At 49.7% G+C, this 20437-nt stretch overlaps 2 protein-coding genes across 22 annotated transcripts in view; one reads left to right on the top strand and one right to left on the bottom strand.

Moving 5' to 3' along the window:
* DCAF8 (DDB1 and CUL4 associated factor 8) overlaps positions 1-7966 on the top strand; it is a 75178-nt gene extending 67212 nt beyond the window's left edge. For 19 of the 20 annotated variants that reach the window (XR_011390341.1, XM_008264223.4, XM_017345756.3 and 16 more), the window contains 4 exons: positions 955-1085; positions 4723-4842; positions 5259-5375; positions 5981-7966. Coding sequence is in view for 19 of the 20 variants with exons in the window: in XM_008264223.4 (XP_008262445.1) it covers positions 955-1085; positions 4723-4842; positions 5259-5375; positions 5981-6097 (485 nt within the window). In the remaining variant the exon portion in view is untranslated. Of the gene's footprint in view, positions 1-954; positions 1086-2386; positions 2557-4722; positions 4843-5258; positions 5376-5980 lie in introns of those variants that run through there. The other variant, XM_070077481.1, reaches the window with a different exon arrangement.
* A 274-nt stretch (positions 7967-8240) lies between these two features.
* On the bottom strand, positions 8241-17987 carry PEA15 (proliferation and apoptosis adaptor protein 15). Of its 2 annotated transcripts, none has more exons than XM_008264236.4 (4): positions 17805-17987; positions 11772-11945; positions 10442-10597; positions 8241-10292 (listed from the first exon to the last, which is right to left on the bottom strand). In XM_008264236.4, the coding sequence occupies exons 2-4, from the start codon at positions 11941-11943 to the stop codon at positions 10228-10230; spliced, it is 393 nt and encodes a 130-aa protein (XP_008262458.1). In that variant the 5' UTR covers positions 11944-11945; positions 17805-17987; the 3' UTR covers positions 8241-10227. The 2 variants fall into 2 exon arrangements, with proteins under 2 accessions (XP_008262458.1, XP_008262459.1); XM_008264237.4 differs by having other exon boundaries at positions 11838-11945; positions 17805-17948.
* Between the last annotated feature and the right edge of the window lie 2450 nt (positions 17988-20437).

Below are 20437 nucleotides of genomic sequence, written 5' to 3' on the forward strand. Positions count from 1 at the left end.
GGAATCATGGGTAGTACCTAGCCAGAGCTTGCAATGAAGACTGACCTTTTTTGTTCACTGTCTGTGCTCAAACTTTGGGACCCACTGGAGTCATTTCACAATCTTTTAAAAATCCTGATGTCTAGTTCTCACCCTCATACATTCTGATTTAATTGTTAAGAGTTTCAACTTGAGCATTGGGATATCTTTAAAGCTCCCCATGTGTTCTAATGTACTGAAGTTGGGGAATCAAAACTCTTTGTTGTTGCCACTCCTAACATACCTGTCAAAATTTTGACTTAGAGACAGCAGTTTTCCATTTCCTCAGCTGGTAAGAAGGGAAGGGAAAATCTGTACTTGGATCTCAGTATACAGGTAGACAAAAGGAAGGATGCTGGTCTCATGGCCAATGTAGACATGCTGACTTTTACTAATTCCAGAGAGTGGAGCTCTATTATTCAGAGTCCTGGGAGCAAGCTCAGTTCAGATGTTACTTAAAGACAATTGTGGCATGTACTTTCATCAATCTCAGGTTAACCAGTGACCCAAGCAGTATTGACAAGGTACTGATGAAGTACACATACCAAGGACAATCCTAGGACATAGGACAGTGCTGCCTAGGCATGGGCAGAGCTGAGGCAATTTATGTTGGGACAGGTAAAGACTTACTAGGTCTGCTGCTGCCTAATAAGGTACAGACTGAGACAGGCTGTTGCTGGGGGCTGCAGCCTCCTCTGCCTCTGCCTCTGCCTATGGAGCTCTTAGGGAGACTATAAATAGTCTCTAGGACTGTTGTGATTCTTGTAACTATCTATTATCCATGCATAATATCTTGATTTGTTTTGCGAAAATGAAAGGAATTCTTTGCCTCTTGGCTGATTTAGAGTTTGTGAATAACTAAATTTCCTGTGAGGTAAATATGTATAGGCCTGATGCCAACCCTCATGTGGTTTATTCCCTCATTTATCATTTCAGTAAAAGGTGTCAATTTCTATGGCCCCAAGAGTGAGTTTGTGGTGAGCGGTAGTGACTGCGGGCACATCTTCCTCTGGGAGAAATCATCCTGCCAGATCGTTCAGTTCATGGAGGGGGACAAGGGAGGCGTGGTGAGTATGGTGTGGTGGGCTGGCTGCCTCCATAATATCTCCAGTCATTAAGGTAGGTTTTAGCAAGGCTACTGACTTGTCTCTGTAACCAGCAGCTGGGTAAATTGGTAGTATAGCCTGGAGGGTGTTGAGGTTTGATGGAATATTTCCTTTGTTTTCCTGCCTCCTGCCTTTTTAAGTCATGGTTTACTGAGAAGAGAAAGGGATCTTGGGCAACAGCCTCTGGCCTGAGTGAGATAACTTATCTCTAGACATATACCTTTTCCAAAACAAAAAGCATTACAAAGTTCAGGGCAAACCCTCCACACAGTGTTAAATAAAGTGTCTCTGTCTCATTCCTTAAACAGTGATCTTGGCTAGTCCCAGATCTGCAGAGAAGAACTTTTTTTAGATTGTTGGGAAAATCATTATGTGATTTATAAATGAGATAATGTGTTATTCGGTATTGAAGCTTTGATGTGAAAATATTCTGTTTATTTAGGAGAACAGAATATTTTTCTACTTAGGAGAGACATGTTGAAGTATTTAGGGGTAAAGCATCATACTTACATCCAAACGGATCCATACATACCTAGCACGTGTGTGTGTGTGTGTGTGTGTGTGTGTATGTATATGTATGTATATATGGGGAATGTAAATGTGGCAAAGTTTATTTTTTCCAGTGGCTGAGCAGCCTGCTATAGAACCCATGATTGTATCACAGTCTGCCTGTCTTTTGAGTTCTGCAGACACCGCTATAGAGAAGATAGGGCGCAAAAAGGAAGAGGACTGAGTTAGAGAATGAAGAGTGATCAGCCGCTAAGATGTATCTGAGTTAACCATTGGTTATTGTTTTTATTTTTGAGATTCAGAGTTAAACAGTTCCATAGCTTTCTATTGTAAGGTTTTTAGACTGCAGAAAATATGGAAGAAACAGTTTGGATAACTAGATGGTACTGATTACTCAAGACAATCTGGTAACCCTAGGCCTCTAAAGAATGACCGAGAAGGCTTGGTTTCTCTTCCTTTTTATTCCTTCTAAGTTGTGGGGAACTTCACGGAGCCCAGCCATCTCTTGATGGGGTTTACCAGAGAGTGGTTTTAGAATTTACAGTGGTTCCTTGCTATCAGGATCCCATTCCTTCTTGTGTTTTTCTTGCCCTGGTATGAGGGTATTTCACATTTTCTTCTGGTTTCCTCTAAATTTGTGGGACCTGAGACCTGTGTAGATTCAGAGCTTCTGTGGCCTGAATACAGAATGAAAGGAATCTAGAAATTCAACGTGTGTGTCACTCTTTGCTTCATTTCCTACTCTTCTATAGGAAGAGTCCATCTGCAGTGAACAGACCCAAAACACTGGAGTCTTAATGAGAATTCTGCAATAGGCAGGTAATCAGAAGGAAGTCAAAAGGGGCCAGTGAATCCTTTCTTGATCATAAACTATTGTCTTGCATTCTGTTCCAGAGAGATGCAGGGCTGAATGCCCTCTCCCAGGCCAGCACTTGTCCGTTCTTCAAAAGCACTCTGCAGGCCAGTTTGCTTTCAGCTCAGCCAATACCAGGGTTTGATGATTAATCCAGGTGCTCAGGGTGGGGAGGGCATCTACTTGGGATGGGTGGGTCCCAGGCCTGAGTTTTAGTGGTCCTATGAATGAGAGACTAGAACAAGAGATAAGTGATTTTTCTTACTTGTTCTTGCCGCTGTGTGAGCTGAAAGATCCATGTGGTGCTCATCTGGCTCCCTGTTGTTTTTGTCCTAATCTTCCAGCGCTGGAGGTCCCCAGGCACCAGCTTCAGTGTAGCCTATGCAGCGGTTCTATATCATAGAGTGTTAGAACCAGAAGGAATCTCAGCAGTTATGTCCACCTTGCCCAGGTCTCCTGACTCTTACTGTGGGGTCTGTCCTTTGTTCCCATTCAGCTTCACAGGGACAAGGGTGGGGGATGACGTCAAAGGACAACTCCTTATTCTCCCAAGAGCACTTTGATACGTCGTCCCATTCCCTATATTCCTCCAGCCCCAGTCATCTAAGGCCAGAGCTCTTTTCTCTGCTCAGGCATATTGACAGGATAAGTCCTGGCATTCAGACAGGTCTGGTGAAGTGACCAGGTACCCTGGCCCGGAAGTTCTCTGTCGGCTTCCCCTGCAGGCTCCAACTCAGGTACTGTATGTAATTTATTCTCTTGCTCCTCTTGCCATTGGCTTTGTCCTTAGTCTTAAATCCTAAGGAATTGTTCCCCTGTACTTTATTTTGCTAACTTGTTCACACAGAGCTAGCTCAGAGTACAGGTCTATAGCAAGGGCTTATCAGGAGATGGATTAGTATGTTCAGGGTTTTTTGTGTATGTTTTCATGTATCTTTTGATAATATTTTCAGGCAATGGAGTTTCTTTCTACTGCCTAATCACGCTCCAAAAGCACTGCCTAAAAAGCCCAAATGCAATGAGCTTTGCAATGAGCTGAAATAGGAATTGGGGGAAGAAGTAAAAGAATGGGATTTCAACTTTATTCTTGGGCTCAGACTTAGATTCAGTCTTTGCTGACCTTTGTTTGTTCATTTGTAAAATAAAAATTAAAGAAGTTTACAGGTCTGTAGGTCAGCTTTATTTTTCATGCCTGCCCCCTTGCAGAGGAGGTTGGTTCAGAGAGAACCAAAGGAAGCTTCTTGTCAGGGGCTGTTTTCTTGAACTGCAGGGCAGCTGTAAGGCAGAGTGCCTTTCCTATCTTCCTCATCTGGCTAAAAGCCGAAAATACTTTAGCAGCTAGGCTGGGACTAGATCTTCCCGTGGGATAGGAATTGCCCTGCCCTATTGGAGAAGCTCATGTTTCCAAGTCAGACAGCAGGGGGCATATGTGCTTTCAGACGTGAGGAAGTTGCTTAAGCCAGAAGGCCTGCCTGCGATAGTTCTTTCTCCTATTGAGGGAATGTAATCAGAAGATAGCTGAAACTGATGCTGTGAGGGTGCCCAGGAAGCCCCCTTGGTATATTGTGCTGCCCTATAGCTGAGATATATATTGTGCTTTGAGAGCAGGTCGCAAAATGCTGTCCTCTGGGACATGCAGGTTTTTCAAGCAAACATGAGCCTTCATCAATGCCTTAACCCACAAGCTCAGCCTCCTCTTACCAACCTGTGCCTTCCTGCAGTTCTAGTAAACAGTGCCAAGTGAATGTAATTGTTGTCTGACTGTTCTGGGGGCTCAGTGGCAACTGCTGCTTTCTTCATTTTTAAAAATGTATTTGCCACTCAGTGAAAGCCACTGAGATGGGTTTTTTTTTCCAGCGTTGGGCTAGTTGGAGCTTTGGAATCTGGAGATAGTGAGGTCATCTGAACTTCATTGCCTTCTTGTGAAGCTAGCAGTAAGCTTTGGCCAGTCACTCACCTATATCTAGGCCTGTGTCTGGGGATAAAGCCATCCTAACCTATACATAGGAAATGATAGAAGGGCCTAATCTATTCAGTCTGTGTGCAGTATTTCCTCTGTCCACAGGGCCATTTGGCCCAGGCTTAGGACAAGCGGGCCTGCCTTTACAGCAGCTGCCTCAGCCCTGATCAAGGGCAATTGTTTGACTCAAGGTGAGTAGTGATTGTAAAGCTCTATTCCCCTACCCCTGACCCTTTTTTTTTTTCTTTTCTTTTCTTTTCTTTTCTTCTGACTAGGTAAACTGTCTTGAGCCCCACCCTCACCTTCCTGTGCTGGCTACCAGTGGCCTAGATCATGATGTGAAGATCTGGGCACCCACCGCTGAAGCCTCCACTGAGCTGACAGGGTTAAAGGATGTAAGTGGTGGATTACAAATGCTCTTTTCTTCCTGCTTACCCACATACGGTTACTCTTCATGGTCATGGGAAGGAATAGCTCGGCTCCCAGTTGTTTAAAGGCATTGCTCTAACATCCTCCCCTACATTCCTGTCATTGCATCTGTAAGAATGCTCCTGCTCCAGGGGGCAGCTCTGCAGTGCCTCTGGTTGGCAGTAGGAATGGGGGTAGGGAACCTCTTCTGGAAGAATTACTCAATTTTAAGGCTTTACCTCAGTAGCTGAACTGAGGGCATCCTTTCCTAATCTAATCTAGCTCAAGCTCAGCTTAATGACACCTCAGGGAAACTTTTAAAGGAATAGACCATCAGCTTCCTTAATCAAGTCCAGGGTTCCTGTTCATTGTTGGTTCCTTCCCCTAACCCATTTGGGTCTAGGTGATTAAGAAGAACAAGCGAGAGCGGGATGAAGATAGCTTGCACCACACTGACTTGTTCGATAGCCACATGCTCTGGTTCCTCATGCATCACCTGAGACAGAGACGTCATCACCGGGTAAGCCGGGGTTGGAAGTGAGCTCCTAAGGCAGTTGCCTTCTCAAGAGACCTAAAAAGTGCCAGTACACACCTCCTCACCACTTAAAGGAGGAATCAGGTGGTCTTAGTTAGGTTCCCTATCCATTGTCCCTATCCCCATCAGATCCCTAATAGAGCCTTCAAGGAGCCACAGCGGAAAGGGGTGGAGTCTGCTCATATTCTTCATTGCCATACATGCATAGTGCTGTATGCATAAAGGCAAAGTCAGGAGGGTGGGAGGGGAGTTGAGAAGAAATAAATTTCAGAGTGACCCTTCTTTTTTTCATACCATGCCAGAAGAGGCCTTGGGCAGTGGTCAACATGTTGGTGGTTGGCCTGCTGGTTTTGTAAATAAAATTTTATTGGAATGTAGCCACACTCATTGTATGTATACCTGTGGCTGCTTTCACAGCACAGTGGCAGAGTTGAATAGTTGAAACAGAGAATATATGTCCTAGAAATCTAAAATATTTATTTTCTTGCCCTTTAAGAAAAATTCTGCTGAGCCCTGGCCTAGGTAAGATCTGATAGGCTTGTGCTTATTCCATCCAGAGGTGTTACTAACAAGCCTTTCCCATCCCACAGCGCTGGCGAGAACCTGGGGTTGGGGCCACAGACGCGGACTCTGATGAGTCTCCCAGCTCCTCAGACACATCGGACGAGGAGGAGGGCCCCGACCGGGTGCAGTGTATGCCATCCTGAGGCCTCATTCCTAGGAGGGGTGGGCTGGGACTGCCAACCCAAACCTGCCTGGACAACCCTTTCCTGTCCCAGGCCCCTACCTTCAGCAGAAGCGCACTTTGGACTTTTTGCTTTAGAAAAAAGAAAGACATCCCAGGAAAAGGTCAAACCAGAGGGGAATGAACCAACAGAGAACTTAGAAATGGGAGTTGAGCCCTGGAATGGAGTTTCATGGAAAGGTGCATAGGACTCAGCAGAAATGGCCTCTACCCAGAGCCTTTTTTGAGGGGTGGGGGGGTTGGGGGTCCTATTTTGTTAACTGGTTTAGGATAGGGAAATGGGACTTTGTCTTTAATCTCCCTTGTTTCTTGGGCAGGGGGTGGGGGGAAACAACTGGCTATTCAGTCCCAAGGGGTCAGAGTGGGCGGCAGGAGCACCACTCTCTCTTTGGGTTAGGTTTTTGACCTTTTTTCCTTTGTTTTTAAAACGTCTGTAACAGTTTGTTTCTTTCCCCCTGGGCAATCCCATCCCAGGTTCCTGTTTTTCAAGGAAGTCCTAGAGCCCCTAACCATCCCACTCTTCACTTTCCACACTTCATTCATTTTCTGTACTTACCACAGTGTTTTGCACTTGATTATGTATCCTTCACTCTCTTCTCTTCATCCCATCACCCCCTAAATAGATCTAGTGAGGGAGGTTGGGGAGAGGTGGGAGGACGGGCCAGTGGTGGAGGACAACTAGGAAGGATGTTACCTCTTCTGTTATTTTGTTTTTTTAAGTTGTTTGGTGGCAGCAGTCTCCCTGTCCCTATCACTGTTAGAGGCCTACTTTTCTATCTATAAATATATTAAAAAGCAAGTCAAACTTGGATGTATCAAGTTAACATTATTGTCAAAGTTTAAATACCTATATATTCTTTATGAATGCAATAAAGGGACTTAAAGGAAGAGTGAGCGAGAGTAATGATGTGGAGGTGACACATGGGGTCAGCTTACCCTAATATATGGCCATTAGAGCTTGGGGCTTGCCCCTTATGTTTTAGGAGGCTCAAAGATGGAAGGATCCTCAGTTCTGCCCTTCCCTGCTTACCTGCCTTGTGGTAAGGGTTGGGAAAAAAACAGTAAATTCCTCCCAACTCTTTGCCTCAGATCTCCTACCTCTCTAAGTCTCTTGGGGGTTCCCAGGATGGCTCTTCTAACCAGAGGCTGGCCTGTCTTTAAAACTTGACTGAACTATGACTTCAGGAAGGGCACCGCCACTGCAGACTCTGTCCTGAGACCACATATCTCTCACACACACACACACACACACACACACACACACACACTTTCCTATAGCTGCTTGATTCTTTAAGCCATTCAATTAGAACCGGCTCCCCTCCTAATGGAACAGTGAAGGGAAAGATTTCCTGGGTTTGACTTTATACCTTGTCCACCTCTTGATATCTTGGGAATGAGGGGAAAGTCAGTTAATCTAAGGATTGATAGTGGTGGCTAGGGCTTAGACACTTGTGTTATCACTGGTCACTGAGTATGAAAGTCCCAGTAGAATTCTTGGCCCTTTAAATGCTTTTGCTGCTATTTCTTTGCCCCCAGTTTCCACAAGATTCCATGAGGAACTCTACATCCTAGCAGATTCTATTGAACCAGGTCAAGAAGGTGAGGGGATTGAGAGGATCATATTCCCAGAGACTCCTTCCTTCTGCCCCCTTTCCTAGCAGCTCTCAAACTAGATACTAGCTGCTACACTTCCTCCCTGAGACAGGAAATGTGTGGTGACCGAGTGGTCTGTGTTCCTACTGCTAGCAGGGTGGTGGGGTGGGCTGAAAACCATGCACTCTGGAATTTGTTGTATTTTCTCTCAGTAAAGCTTTTTTTTTTCCTGACTGTTTCTCTGTGTGATATGTCCATGAATTCATGGTGGGACTGTTTTTGTTCTTCCCAATGTAGGAACCTGGCCCTGCCTTCTCAGTCTGTCTCCAATTTTATGAAGTCTAATCTGGGGTAACCATGTTTCCAGTGATGGGCACCAACTGGGGCCTTGTTCCATTGATACTTAGGACATGGGGAACAGGGGCAAATATTTGTGAGTATTTCCAGGCCCTTCCCAGTCATTCAAAGACTCCAAAATCCTGACACTCACAGAAATTCTAGAATCAATCAGGTACAGTACAGTCACCTTTATTCCAGGGTTAGAACAAGGCCGTGCACACTGCAGACAGAGGAGCACAGGATAGGGTCAATCTCACAGCAGTACAAAGGGTTGGAGGGCAGGTTAGTCTTTTTAGATTATTTTGCCTTATGGAGAAACTATTAGACTCTGCTAAAAATAACCCTGTCTCCCTTCTCTTGTTTCTTTCATAAGGTAGTCTCCTCTCTCTTTCTCTCTTTCTCTCTTTCTCTCTCACTTTCACTCTCACATAGCATATCCAGAATGAAAGGATAGTTCATGTTCACTTTCCCCCTCTTCAGTTCTACAACTGTCTCTCTCTTCTTAAAGGAGAAGCCAGACAGGGCTGGGGAGACTTCAAAAGAAACTTTAAGGCAAAACCGTGGAGTCCTCAAGGTGTGTGTTAAGGCAGGTGTCCATAGCAGTGGCCAGAGGGGATGGGCAGACTGGGCTGGGCTGGGCTAGTAGTTGAGGATGCTCTGTAACTAGTCTGGCTTCTTCCCTTTTCAACAACCAGCCCAACCCCCACCCAACTGAAGTTTTTCTCCCACATCCTAAAAGCTCTTAACTTCAACTTTCTCCAAATAGCCTCTGAGACTGCTTGTAAGTTTAATGTTTTTTAAAGCAAAAAAGCTTTCTTTTTTGTTTGGACTGTGTAGCCGTTTGACTCTGCCACTCCCTTCACTGTGGCATTCCCCTCCCACCCTTGCTCTGGCCTAGACAATAAGTTAATGCTAGACACCACAAAATAGGGCAGACATGGCAGTGCGGGTTTAATATACATATATGTAGAATATATATGTACACACAGTTAGCACGGTCAGGGTGAGGAAGAGCATCTTGGAACAGGCAGGAGGCTGGGGTCACTCACTGTACTCTAGTGATTCGGCTACAAGGCATCCACAGGCCCAAGGGGCCAGGATATCGAGTGAGAATGGTGATTACCAAGTTCCCTCCTGGATTGAATTGGGTGGGGATCAGTGCAAAGGAAAACACTGTTAACTTTTTTTTCTGGCTTCGGGTGTTCTAGACCAAGTAGAGCAAGGAAAGGTTGCCTGTAATTGTTTGAACCCTGGAAGTGGGGGCAGGATTGGAGTTAAAACCTAAGGATCTCATTCTCCACAACCTCTTCCCTAAGCTCAGGGTCAGTATATCCAACCATCTGAGTAGAAATAAAGGAGTGGACAAGTGGTTCCCTCTCTGCCCCCAGTCCCATCTTAGGCTCAGTGGTGCATGTTCCCAGCAGAGCCTCTCCAGAGCAAAAGTGGGCAGGTGTATCTAACGCCAGCTGCTCGTGGGGTTTGATCCTTGGGACCAGGAAAGGATCTGGTGGTCTTCTCTCATTAGATTCCTGGCTCAGACCCATCTAGGCCCATGGGAAGGATGCCAAAAAAGGACCTGCTGGCACCTAGGCCTGTAGTCTGAGGAACAGCAGAAAGCCAAACTCTTCAGTCTAGCATGGGGATTACAAACACTGAACTCCAGCTTTGCTTTGCCCCTTCCAGAAGGGGGTTGGTGGCCTCTTCACCTTCCTTCCCCACTGCTTTTCCTTAGCTCCACCCACCTCTCATCTCACCCCCACCTCAGCTCCTCAACATAGGAAAATGCAGGTAACTTTCTGCTTCCACAGTTTAAAGATGGGGGGGGGGGGGGGTGTGAAAGGTAAGGAGGAGGAATGTGCCAATTTCTATTTGCATAGAAATAGCCCCCCTCTCCCTAGAGTGGGGAAACCAAGCCCCACCCCACCCCCCCGCAAGCCCCTGACCCCCATCCCCTCACAAGGAGGAGGAACTAGATGAGCTAGACATAAAGACAGACAGCCAGAGCGTGCGCACACGCACACACACGCGCACGGTAAGGGGGTTAAGGACCAGGTTAGTAAGTGGGTAGATGGGGGGGGTTGTCCTTGCCCCCTCCCATGGAGGATGGGGGAAGGGACTGGTCCGATGAAGGTCCAACCTCTTCTTCTTCCTCCCCCTTGCTCAGGCCTTCTTCGGTGGGGGAGCCAATTTGATGATCTCTTCTTCAGAGGGCTGCCGGATAATGTCTGGGGGTGGAAAAAGGATGTGTCCAGGAAGGAAGTTGTAGGAGATTCCAAGCAGGCCCAATGAGCATCAGCCTGCACTCCCAAAATTCACATATTCCAAGGATAACCAATGGAAGGGGGCAGAAGCTCAACTATAAATGGCCTCTTACCTTTGTATTTCTTGGCACTGGGGATACGGGTTAGCTTGGTGTCCAGCTCATCTTCCTCAGAGATCTTCAACACACGGGTTCTGTAGTCAACCACCATAGTGAGTAAGTCAGGACGGCGAGAGATCTCAAAGATGTGCTCAATGTAGGAGAGGTTGTCTGGAGAAAAGCAGAGAATGTGGGTCAGAACAGAGCTACAGAGGTCAGTTTCCCCTTCTCTTCAGAGCAGTGTTCCCGATCCAATGCTCAGTTGCTCAAATTGGTTATCAGAGGGGCAACACTAACAGGAGAGGAACTACTAAGTCAGGGAAAGAAAGGTAAGGTACCCAAATGACAATACAGGGATTTGTTCTAGGCAGGGCAGATAACTGGTCAGTGAAGTTTCCAGATTATGGATTTAGAATGAGGTATTTAGATATCAAGTACCTTACCGGGGAGAGGGGTCGACAGAAAAATTAACATGTGTTCCAATAGCTCACACCCACCCTGTCCTTTTTCTACTTTCCTTCCAAGTAAGTAAGCATCAGGAAGAACTTTGCAACAGCATCTGTGGCCTAGAGGAATAGTGTCCATAGACAACCCAGAGGGATTCTGGGTCTAGTGAGAAAGGTTACTCCAAATGAGAGAAGGCAGATTACTAAAGATGCTCATGTGCCTTCACCCCTCCCTCTGATAACTGCAACAGTCCAGCTGTCATGGGTCCTTGCCTTCCTGCCGGCTATCCACACTACAGGCAGACTAGTATATCTGAAGGGCCCTGAGGTCACTCTCCTATCAACTACCCTGTCATTCAAGGCCCTCCACAATAGTCTTGACTTACCTGTCCAGCCACTTCTAAATATGCTTTTCCAAATGCACCAAAAGCTCTCCCACGTCTGCAACTGTGCTCCTCTGCCTAGCATGTCCTCTTTAGGATCCTGCCTTAGAAATCCCACTTGGCCTTTCACCAATTCCTCTCCAGAGTCCCTCACTGTGTAGGAGTCTAATCCACAGACCTCCCCCTACAGTAGTAGTCTCTAAAAGTGCGTAAGAAAATGTTAGTAATGTGGTTTTCTTTTAGATTTTACTACTTTTCACTTTTATGTTCCATGATATATATGTGATAATAGCCACAGAGTATCTGAATAACATTTTTTCTTACTGACAAGAGGCATAATGAAAAATGTCTAAAGACCACTGCTCTAGAGCCCCTTTTACTGTCTTTGAGCATCTGTTATTCTGCCTTGTCATGAAGTGGTATGCCTTGTGTCGATAACTTTGAGTTCTTCTCTGTATGCTGAATGAATGGAGCCTGACTTGCTGATGACTGGCCCTGTGTGCCCCCCTCCCCCACCTTTGTCCAGCTTGTTGTGACTCTCCAGGAAGCTAAACCAGGCACTGCCAGTAGTGATCTCCTCACTCTTCTCACTGGGGATGTCCTCCTTGCAGGCTGATTTGAGCTGTTCCAGATCTTCAAGGGTGATGTTGTTGGTCAGGTCCTGGAGGAGCGTCCCGTACTCGGCCATGACTGGGGTTGGGAGACAAGAAAGGGAACAGAGGAGGCTGAGCTTAAGGTACAGGGTTTGGTTCACTCCCTTGTACTCCCCACTTTCCAGTAGAGACCAGGCATGTGCCTAGAACAGGAGGTAGAGGGGGAATGGGGCTGGAGGGGAGGTGGTGGGAGTAGCAGGAAGAAACTTAGAAGCTAGGAGCCAGGCTGAAATCTAGAGTGACAAGTCATACCTCTTTTCCTCCACCATCTTTTTCTTCTATTTCCCCCTCTAACAGTAACCCTGGCAACTGCTCCCCTGACTGAGGAGGCGGTTACCATGGCAGCCTGCTCCCGACTTTCTCGCTGCTGTCTCCAAGCCCCCCCCCCAGAATCGCCCCACCCACTTGCAACCCCTCCCCCTCATCAGAAAAGAAAGCCAAAACATTCAAAAACAAGGACTAGTGAGAAGCTTGCTGTGGCAGTGAGGGGCTGGAAGGGAGCTGGAAGGTTTGGTTGAAGCTCATGTGTTCTCATTCTTTCCCAGAAGCAAAGGGGTCCCTCACTTCAACTCCCCACCACCCCACTAATGACTCATTTTGGATGGATGCCTCATTGCCTGGTCTGACAGTTCTTGGACCCTCCCATGCTTAGCCTTGTATTCAGTCATTAGGGCCAGGGCAGCGGAGAGAAGCAAAGGGCCACCCCCACCTTTATGCAGTTCATTTTCTGCCTTGACGGTTACTGAGTCCCCCCACTCAGCGCTCTCTCCTAGTCTTTGTGCTGTGCCTGCAGCCCCCGCGCCCAAGAATACCAAGCGGCTGGCTCTGGCCCCCTGCCCAGTTCCCAGGATGGCTGGTGGCAGGGGGAGGGGAGTTTAGATGTGGCTTTGGGAGTCTGGCAGGAAGGGGTTGCTACCCCTTCTTGCAACAACATCCTCCTGGCACTACCTTCAGCATGACCTCCCAGAGGGGGGCTAGACAAGGCCAGAGCTCATCTAGGCCTTTACTCTATCCCTCTTTCTTGATCCTAGGTGAGAAAGTACAGAACATTCAACCTTCCTTTTAGGAACTGTAGCTAAAACAGGAAGAAGGGTGGACCCCAGAGTGAACTTTCTGGATTTGATAAAATATAAAACTAGTAGCAAACTCAAAAAGGGCCTTAATGTCTCCAGTTAGTATATATTTCTTTTATAATTAGAAAATAAAGCATTAAAAAAATCAGACCATGCCACAAACAGTCCGTGGCTAGACCAAGGGGTAGGTACAAGGTAAATGACCTTACCACACTGAAGCTGCCCACAAATCATCCCAGCATTGGGCTGGGAAGGTGGCAGATCAAAGTGGGCTGGTTGATAGCCCCCCAACCCCCCTCATTTTCATCATTCTAGCCTCTACTTGCAGGAGAACAGAGGCAGAGAGGCATGGCTATCACACAATAAGAGGTGTGGACCCAGAAGTCCCCATTCCCAGCCCCCTGCCTGGACCAGAATAAACAAACCTCCCTTGGTGGCAGGCACCGTAACACAAACAGACAATAAGCTAGACAGCAGGGCTGGCAAAACCCTCACAAGAAACAGGCAGTCATAGGCACGCTCACTTGCACACCCAGGTGCAGCCAGACAGAAGGGCCCAGCGGTGGCCCTGCCCTGCCAGGCCGGGCCAGGAACAATGCTCTCTGACTGTCAGCACCAGGAACCATCTCCGCCTTGAAATCTAGGTCACAGCGGCAGGCGCTGGAGCCCAACCCCCCTCCTGATAATCCGAGAGCAGAAAAAGGGGTTGTAAGGGAGGGGGGTAGGGAAAGGGGTCTAGCAATGCCTATCAGGCTGGGGGATAGAGAGAGCTGAAAGAGAAAGGGTGGCATGGGAAGGCAACAAGAAGACCCTGCCCTGGTGGAGGAGACGCAGGGACTAAGCTGTCTAGAAAGAAAGGGCAGAATTTAGGGTCACACTGCTCTCTTCTCACATGGAAGAGGAGTTTGTAAATATGAGAGATCCTGTGGGAGGAGAGAGTGAGAGAGAGTGTGTGTGTGTGTGTGTATGTGAGAATCTCTTGGGAGGAGTTAAAATGTAGGGCTCTGAATCTAAAAGATCTACAAGGGAGGTGGGCGGGAAGGGATCAGTGTGTGTAACACACCTACCCACAAAGGCTGGGGGCAGTAGGTAAGAGCTTTCTAAGAGTGAGGCAGGTACAAGGAGGTCCCCAAGAGAGGTGGGGAGTGGAAATGTTAAAAGTGGCAGGGGAGAACTGTGTGCCAGGATCCCATGTATGGGTGCTGATCCCCGGGTGTGGGTCCAGGAGCAGGGAGGAGGCTGTGGGTGTGTTTGGATGTTCTGGTTAAGGGAGGCGTATGTGTCGGCACTGCATGTGTGGCTGTGAGTGTACGTGGGATGTGTTTGTGTGTGAACCAGAGGAGAGTATGTGTAAGAAGGTATATAACCATAGGCTTACATCCAGAGGGATGCGGGCAGAGCCTACAGAATGGAGGAAGGGAGCTGGGGTTGAGAGAGGTAGAGACTGAGGCTGCAAATACTTGGGGGGGGGGGGTTGGGGGGCAGAGCGAGGGGATGAAGAGAGGGAGCACACAGAGTCCGCAGCAAGAAGGCTGCAGCCTCAGCTCAGCTGTTACTATAGCAACGTCAGTTCTGGATGCCCCCCCCCCCCCCCCGCAGTCATCAGGACAATAACACCACTGGATGGGAGGGGTATGGGGAGTGGTGAGTAAGAAGGGACAGAAAGGATAGAAATAGGGCCCCCTGAGGGAGCAAGGAAAAGCATTCTGGTTACTTCCTTCTCTGGAGAGATTCCATTTGTCCAGGCCTGGGTGTGGTAGCAGGGATAAGAGCAGAAGAGTTTAGGGGGAATTTTGGGGATATGGACAGGTGGAATATCCTTCCCTGGCTCTCAAGTCTCACGGATCAACTACTGTCCCTGGACTGGGCTGGCCATGGTGGGACTTGGCAGAACTTGGCTCCCCCAGCCTCCATGTCACGCTCCTCACCAGAGATTCAGAAGACTTCAGGGCCTGTGAGGAAGCCTTCTGCCTCCCCAGCTCTGAAAAGCCACCCTGATCTCTGAAGCAGCACAGAGGGCTGCCCAGAAAACACCAGGCAGACTGGGCGGAGGCCATTCTCAGGACAGGATACCAGGGCAGGGACCGGGAACCGGAGCTAGAGCTGCAGGAAGTCAGTCCCCTTCCCTCCCAGCTCATTCTGTGCTCTGCTCACTGCTTCCTCACACCTTCCTTCCCCCATTTCCTTCCTCCCCTTCCTTCCAAGCTGACTCCAGGAGGAGCCCTGACAAAGGTGGAGCAGACTGATGATGCTGGGGAAAGGGGGCAGGGAGTGTTGGGAGGACGACAGGTGGGTGCTCTTTGAGCCCCGGAGCAGGAACAGGCAGGCCCTAGGGGTGCTTTGAGAAGCTGGGCAAAACTAGGAAAACTACCTGTGGAGGAGGTGTCAGCACCAAAGGAATTTCTGTGCATTTTGACATTAATTCATGGTAGATGATCATCTCTTCCTAGCATTTAGTTCCAAATCCTCAGTAAATTTAACAAGTGCGAAGGAAGCCTGAGGATTAGGAGGTGCTGCATCCCCTTCCTGCACATCTGCTGCAGCTGCCTAAGGCTGAGGGGCGGGGCCATACCACACAGCTGCGAGGACCTGGAGGTCCCTATAATGGGCAGGAAGGGACTCCCCAGCATTCAAGTCTGTCCGTCTTGTTGCCTGAAGTTGGGAGAAGTAATGAAGGAGAGGCAGAGGCATGGGGAAGGGAGGGAGAGTAGGGTTCCAGCTAAGTGACGTCTGGACCACAAATTCAAGCAATTCCATAGTTTATTTCCTTTAATATACTCGACTGACTTTGTCCCTAAGCTTCTATCTAGCGTGGAGCTTAGGGGAAGGATCATCTTTATTCCTGTAAGGAATGAAGAAGAGGGCTCTGAAGCTTCAGGGTCAGTCAGAGTGGGGGAAGGCAGGACATCTGGGCCCCAAAATGTTCACGAAGCAAAATGGGTTACCCCTGGGCATGCGGACAAGAGCTTTCGGGGGCACCAGGAGACAGCTGATGATGGATCAGGCAGGGAGAGGGGGCTGCCTGAGGAGGAGGAGGCGGGTAGGGCCTGCGACTGCCTCGTCCATCTATCTACACTCCCTGCTCCTATTTCTGTCTCCTCTCTCTGGCTCTTCTTTCTCATCTATTTCTTCCCCTTATGCTTTCAACCTCTCTTTTCCTAGTTTCCCTTCAATGGGCTTTCATCCCCTCAAGCTTTTCTTACCCATCCCACTTGATGGTGGCCATGAATCCTTAGGACTCCTGGCTTCTGTTACTCGGGGTCCCCATGGGACTACTTAGAGCCACTGTTAGGAAGGGGTTTGAGTCCCTGCTGTGTGTGGTAGAAGGGGCCTGCAGATGCAGTGGTGGACTGCCTACTGGCTGGTGGAAGTGCTCACCGTGACATGCGTGAGAGAGAGGCACTGTGCGATTCTGTGTGACCCACTTCTTCATGCATGACAGTACATGCACACGTGTTGGGCACAGGTGCCGCCAAAGTGAGAAAGCAGACAACCAGGGAAGCCAGCAGCCTAAGGCATTGCTGGCAATCTCTTCAACAGAGTGTTTAACCACAAAGGGAAGAGCAATTAAAGCAAATCGCTCTGACAGCCTGGGGGCCAGACACACACCAAACAAGACATACATATTCAGCATGTTCCTCCTAACCCTCTGTTTCCTCCTCCCCAGTTTCTGAGCCTCTTTACCCCACTCTCCAACACTCTTTGCACACCTCTGACCATCTCTCTTTCCCTGGTTCCATGCCTGTATCTCTGTCCCTTTCTCCATATTTGTCTCCTCATAGACATTCCTCTCATTCTCTCTCTCCATCCTTGGCTGACTCATTCTTTTTTTCCTCTCCCTTTCTCCCACTCCCTCCCCCATCTCTTGGCCACTATGAAACCTAGAAACTAGCCACTTCCAGCCCCCTGAGCTCTAACTGTACCCAGCAAGAGGGACAGCCAGACGCCCCTACCCTCCCTCCCACCCAGCCAAGAGCACTGGACCATTAGCCTTCAAGATCCTGTCTCCTTGTCCTAGAGGTGAGAGACCAGGGTTTTCCCTCATCTCTTCTGTTTAAAGAGTAGTAGTCTAAAATCCAGGGCTGGGTTGGGGCCAGTGGCCCCCTCCATCCACTACTCAGCTGTCCTGTCATACTGGCATCTTGGGGCCCACAGTCCAGAAGGCTCCACATGGGAGCGAGTGGGGTTGTGGATGTGTGTGATTTGGCGTGTGTGAGGCGATGTGTGTAAGAGTCACATGGGTGTGTGTCACTGTGTGTGCTGGCTGTCTCTTGTAGGTGTGCGTGTGCCCCTGTCAGTTTCGACACGAACTGTAGGGAATTAATTAGGGGTTTTACGTTAGAGACATCACTCCTCTACACCCCCAGCTCCTTCCTCCTTCCCTCGGGACAACCTTTGCCAATCCCACCTCTTCCCCAGGTGCGGAGAGCCGGCGGTGAGGGCACACGCGGCCGGCGGCCGGCTGCCCGCGGAACTGAGGCGGGGCCGGGCCAGGAGGCGGCCGGCCGGCGGGGGCGAGTCCGGCCGGGGCCGCGAGGGAGGGGCGGGAGCTGGCCCGGCCGAGCCGGCTGGGCGGGAAGCAGGCTGCATCCTAGTTCCCAGGCCCGGGTCCGACTCCAGACTGCCGCTCAGTGGGGAAAGGGTGGCCCAAGCCACGCTGCCCGCAGCACACGCTCGGCGCTCGGGACGCACCGATTGAGAGGACCCGTCCGGGGTCCCCACGCTCCCCTGCCTGTCCGCCAGCGTCCCAGATGGTCATCCCTTCAAACCCAGACCCAAATCTGCTCCCTCCCCGCGACACGTCTCCTCTCCGCCCCTCTCACCGCCTCCAGAGCTGAGCGCTCAGGGAGCGGGCGCTCCGGGGTCCCCGGTTCCTGAGCAGCGTCCGGAGCCTCCTCCTCGGCTGCTGCCGCTGCTGCCGCTGCCGCCGCCGCCGCCGCCTCTTCCGCCCGCGGAGCCGGAGCCCGAGCCCAGCGCCGCCTCACCCCACCCGGCTGGCCGGTGATGTCAGAGCCGGGGAGGGGCGGGGGGCGGGAGCGGCGGAGGAGGGGGCGGGGAGGGGAGGCCGGAGGGGCGGGGGACCGAGGGGCCGGGGTTCTGGAAGGCTCCTAGGACTGGGGACGGCATTGGGCGGAGGGCCGGAGTAGGGACAGCTCCTGTTCTGCCTAAACAATTCTCAGGCTTCATTCTTTCACAGTGGGATCCCCCTCCTCCCCTTGTGACCGTTAGGTGACCACCTTGGCTGGGACCCTGGGAGGTTTAGGAATTTGGAAGGCCTTTGACCTCTGCTTGCTTTGGTATTTGAAAAAAGGTCTTTCCCCAAGCCTGGCGGTGAGGCACTGGTAGTAAACGATCAGATTTACTCGCATTGGGTGTGGGGGATGGGTGAACGGTAGCATGGGGCCCTCCTTGACTTGACCTGGAAGCCCCAGGCCATTGACGGCAGCGGCCCCCTTGTTTTCCTCTCACCTTTCCCCAATATGCACCCCCCTCCTGCCATCCCCCACCATGATGTAATTTTATTTTCTGGGGAGAAAAAGAACAGCAGTGAGCTCAGCATGCAAATATAGACAACTTACAAAGCCGCACTTAGCTTGCCTCCTCGCTCTGTCCCTCTACCCAGGCCTAGCCTGGTAGCTCTCACTTCCCTTTCATCTCAGGGACTTTCCTCCCCCAAATTCTCAGCCATACTGAAAGAGGGAAGGGAGAATTGGGGAAGCAGCTGTTTTCACCCCCAAGGCCAACTCTGATATGGTCTAGTTCTTGGAGGAGGCCCAAGCACCCCCAGTGTTGGTACCACCTCTGGGGACACCCCCATCTTGCCTCATTTCCAGCCTGGCAGAGACCCTTAGGTCTCCACCCCCCTGGGAGAGGCTCAGGCTCCTGCTGCCTTGAGTTTCCCAGCTCTTTGCTCTTCCTCTCTCCCAGGTTGCCCAGTCAGGGACCCTTTGATAGTAAGGCACCCTCCTAAATGTGTCTGTCAATGTTGATCTCCCTTGCTGTCTGTCGTAGGGCCATGCTGTTTCGTTGACCCATCTTTGGAGGCTCAGATACTAGATGACTTCCCCATAGACACGTAGTGTGCAAGTGCAGGGCTCAGTTCTCCTGAGGGCAACAACGGGCATGAGGGCTCCGTGCTGGCTGCACTCCTTCTTTGGACAAGTTATGCCCCAAGCCTCCAGGTCTTTACCAGTATGGTGGGGATGCCAGTGCCTTCTAAGAGTTAATGCTGAGAGCGAGACAGAAATACCCCATCCTGCACTTCATACCCCAGGTGCCCACCGTAGCTGAGGCTGGGCTAGACTGAAGCCAGGAATTCAACCCAGGTCTCCCACGTGGGTTGCAGGAACTCAGTCACCTGCTGCCTCCCAGAGTGAGCATTGGCAGGAAACAAATTGGGGGCAGAGCTAGGACTTGAACCCAGACACTTCAGTATGGGATGTGGGTGTTGCAAGCAGCGTCTTAAACACTGTGACAAATACCTGTCCCACCACCAAGCCTATCTTACAGGGTTCTTCTGAGATTCAGAAATAGTAAGTCTCTAGGGGCTGACACAGATGACTGCTTAAAAAACAGGAGTTGGGCCCGCGCTGGGGCGTAGATGGTAAAGCCACCACCTGCAGTGCTGGCATCCCATATGGACACTGGTTCAAATCCCAACTGCTCCATTTCTGATCCAGCTCTCTGCTCTGGCCTGGGAAAGCAGTAGAAGATGGTCCAAGTCCTTGGGCCCCTGCACCCAAGCTCCTAGCTCCTGGCTTCAGATGGGTGCAGCTCCAGCTGTTGCAGTCATCTGGGGAGTGAACTAGCAGATGGGAAAGATCTCTCTGTTTCTACCCCCCCTCTAGGTTACTCTGCCTTTCAAGTAAAATAACTAAATCTTTAAAAATAACAATAAATGGGTACCACCAGTTGGATGAGTGCATTGTTTCTATTCTGTCCACTCCTGCCACCTCCTCTAGGAGCACTTCCTGGATTTGTCTGTGGTGAGTGAAAACTTTTCTAACCTCAGGCTCTGTTTTTTCCATGCTTACAAATCCTCTAAGTTCCCCAGCAACACCTCTACTCCTGATCCATGAAAAATGTAGTGTCCATTATTTATGAATTTGTTCAGCTGCTTGGTTCTCCCTCCCCCTTTGCAAGAGAGACTGGCTCGTTCCTGCAGGCCCAGGTCTGGGGGTACCACTGTGCAAAACTCACTCTGTGTCCGTTCCTGTCACCATGGTGACAGGTTCTCATGACTTAAGTCTGATTATTGTAACAGTCTCTGAGTATGAGTTGGACCCCTTGCCTCTGGCATCTCCATCATCTCCCCTCATATCCATCCTTGCCATCGCTACCACATTCAATGTTTCCTGTCCTTCCCAACTTGCAAGATTAAATTCAGATACCACTACAATATTCAAATACCACCACAAATACCAACCCCATTATGCCACCACAAATACCAACCTCA

Source organism: Oryctolagus cuniculus, chromosome 7, assembly GCF_964237555.1.
Source record: "Oryctolagus cuniculus chromosome 7, mOryCun1.1, whole genome shotgun sequence".
Lineage (NCBI taxonomy): Eukaryota > Metazoa > Chordata > Mammalia > Lagomorpha > Leporidae > Oryctolagus > Oryctolagus cuniculus.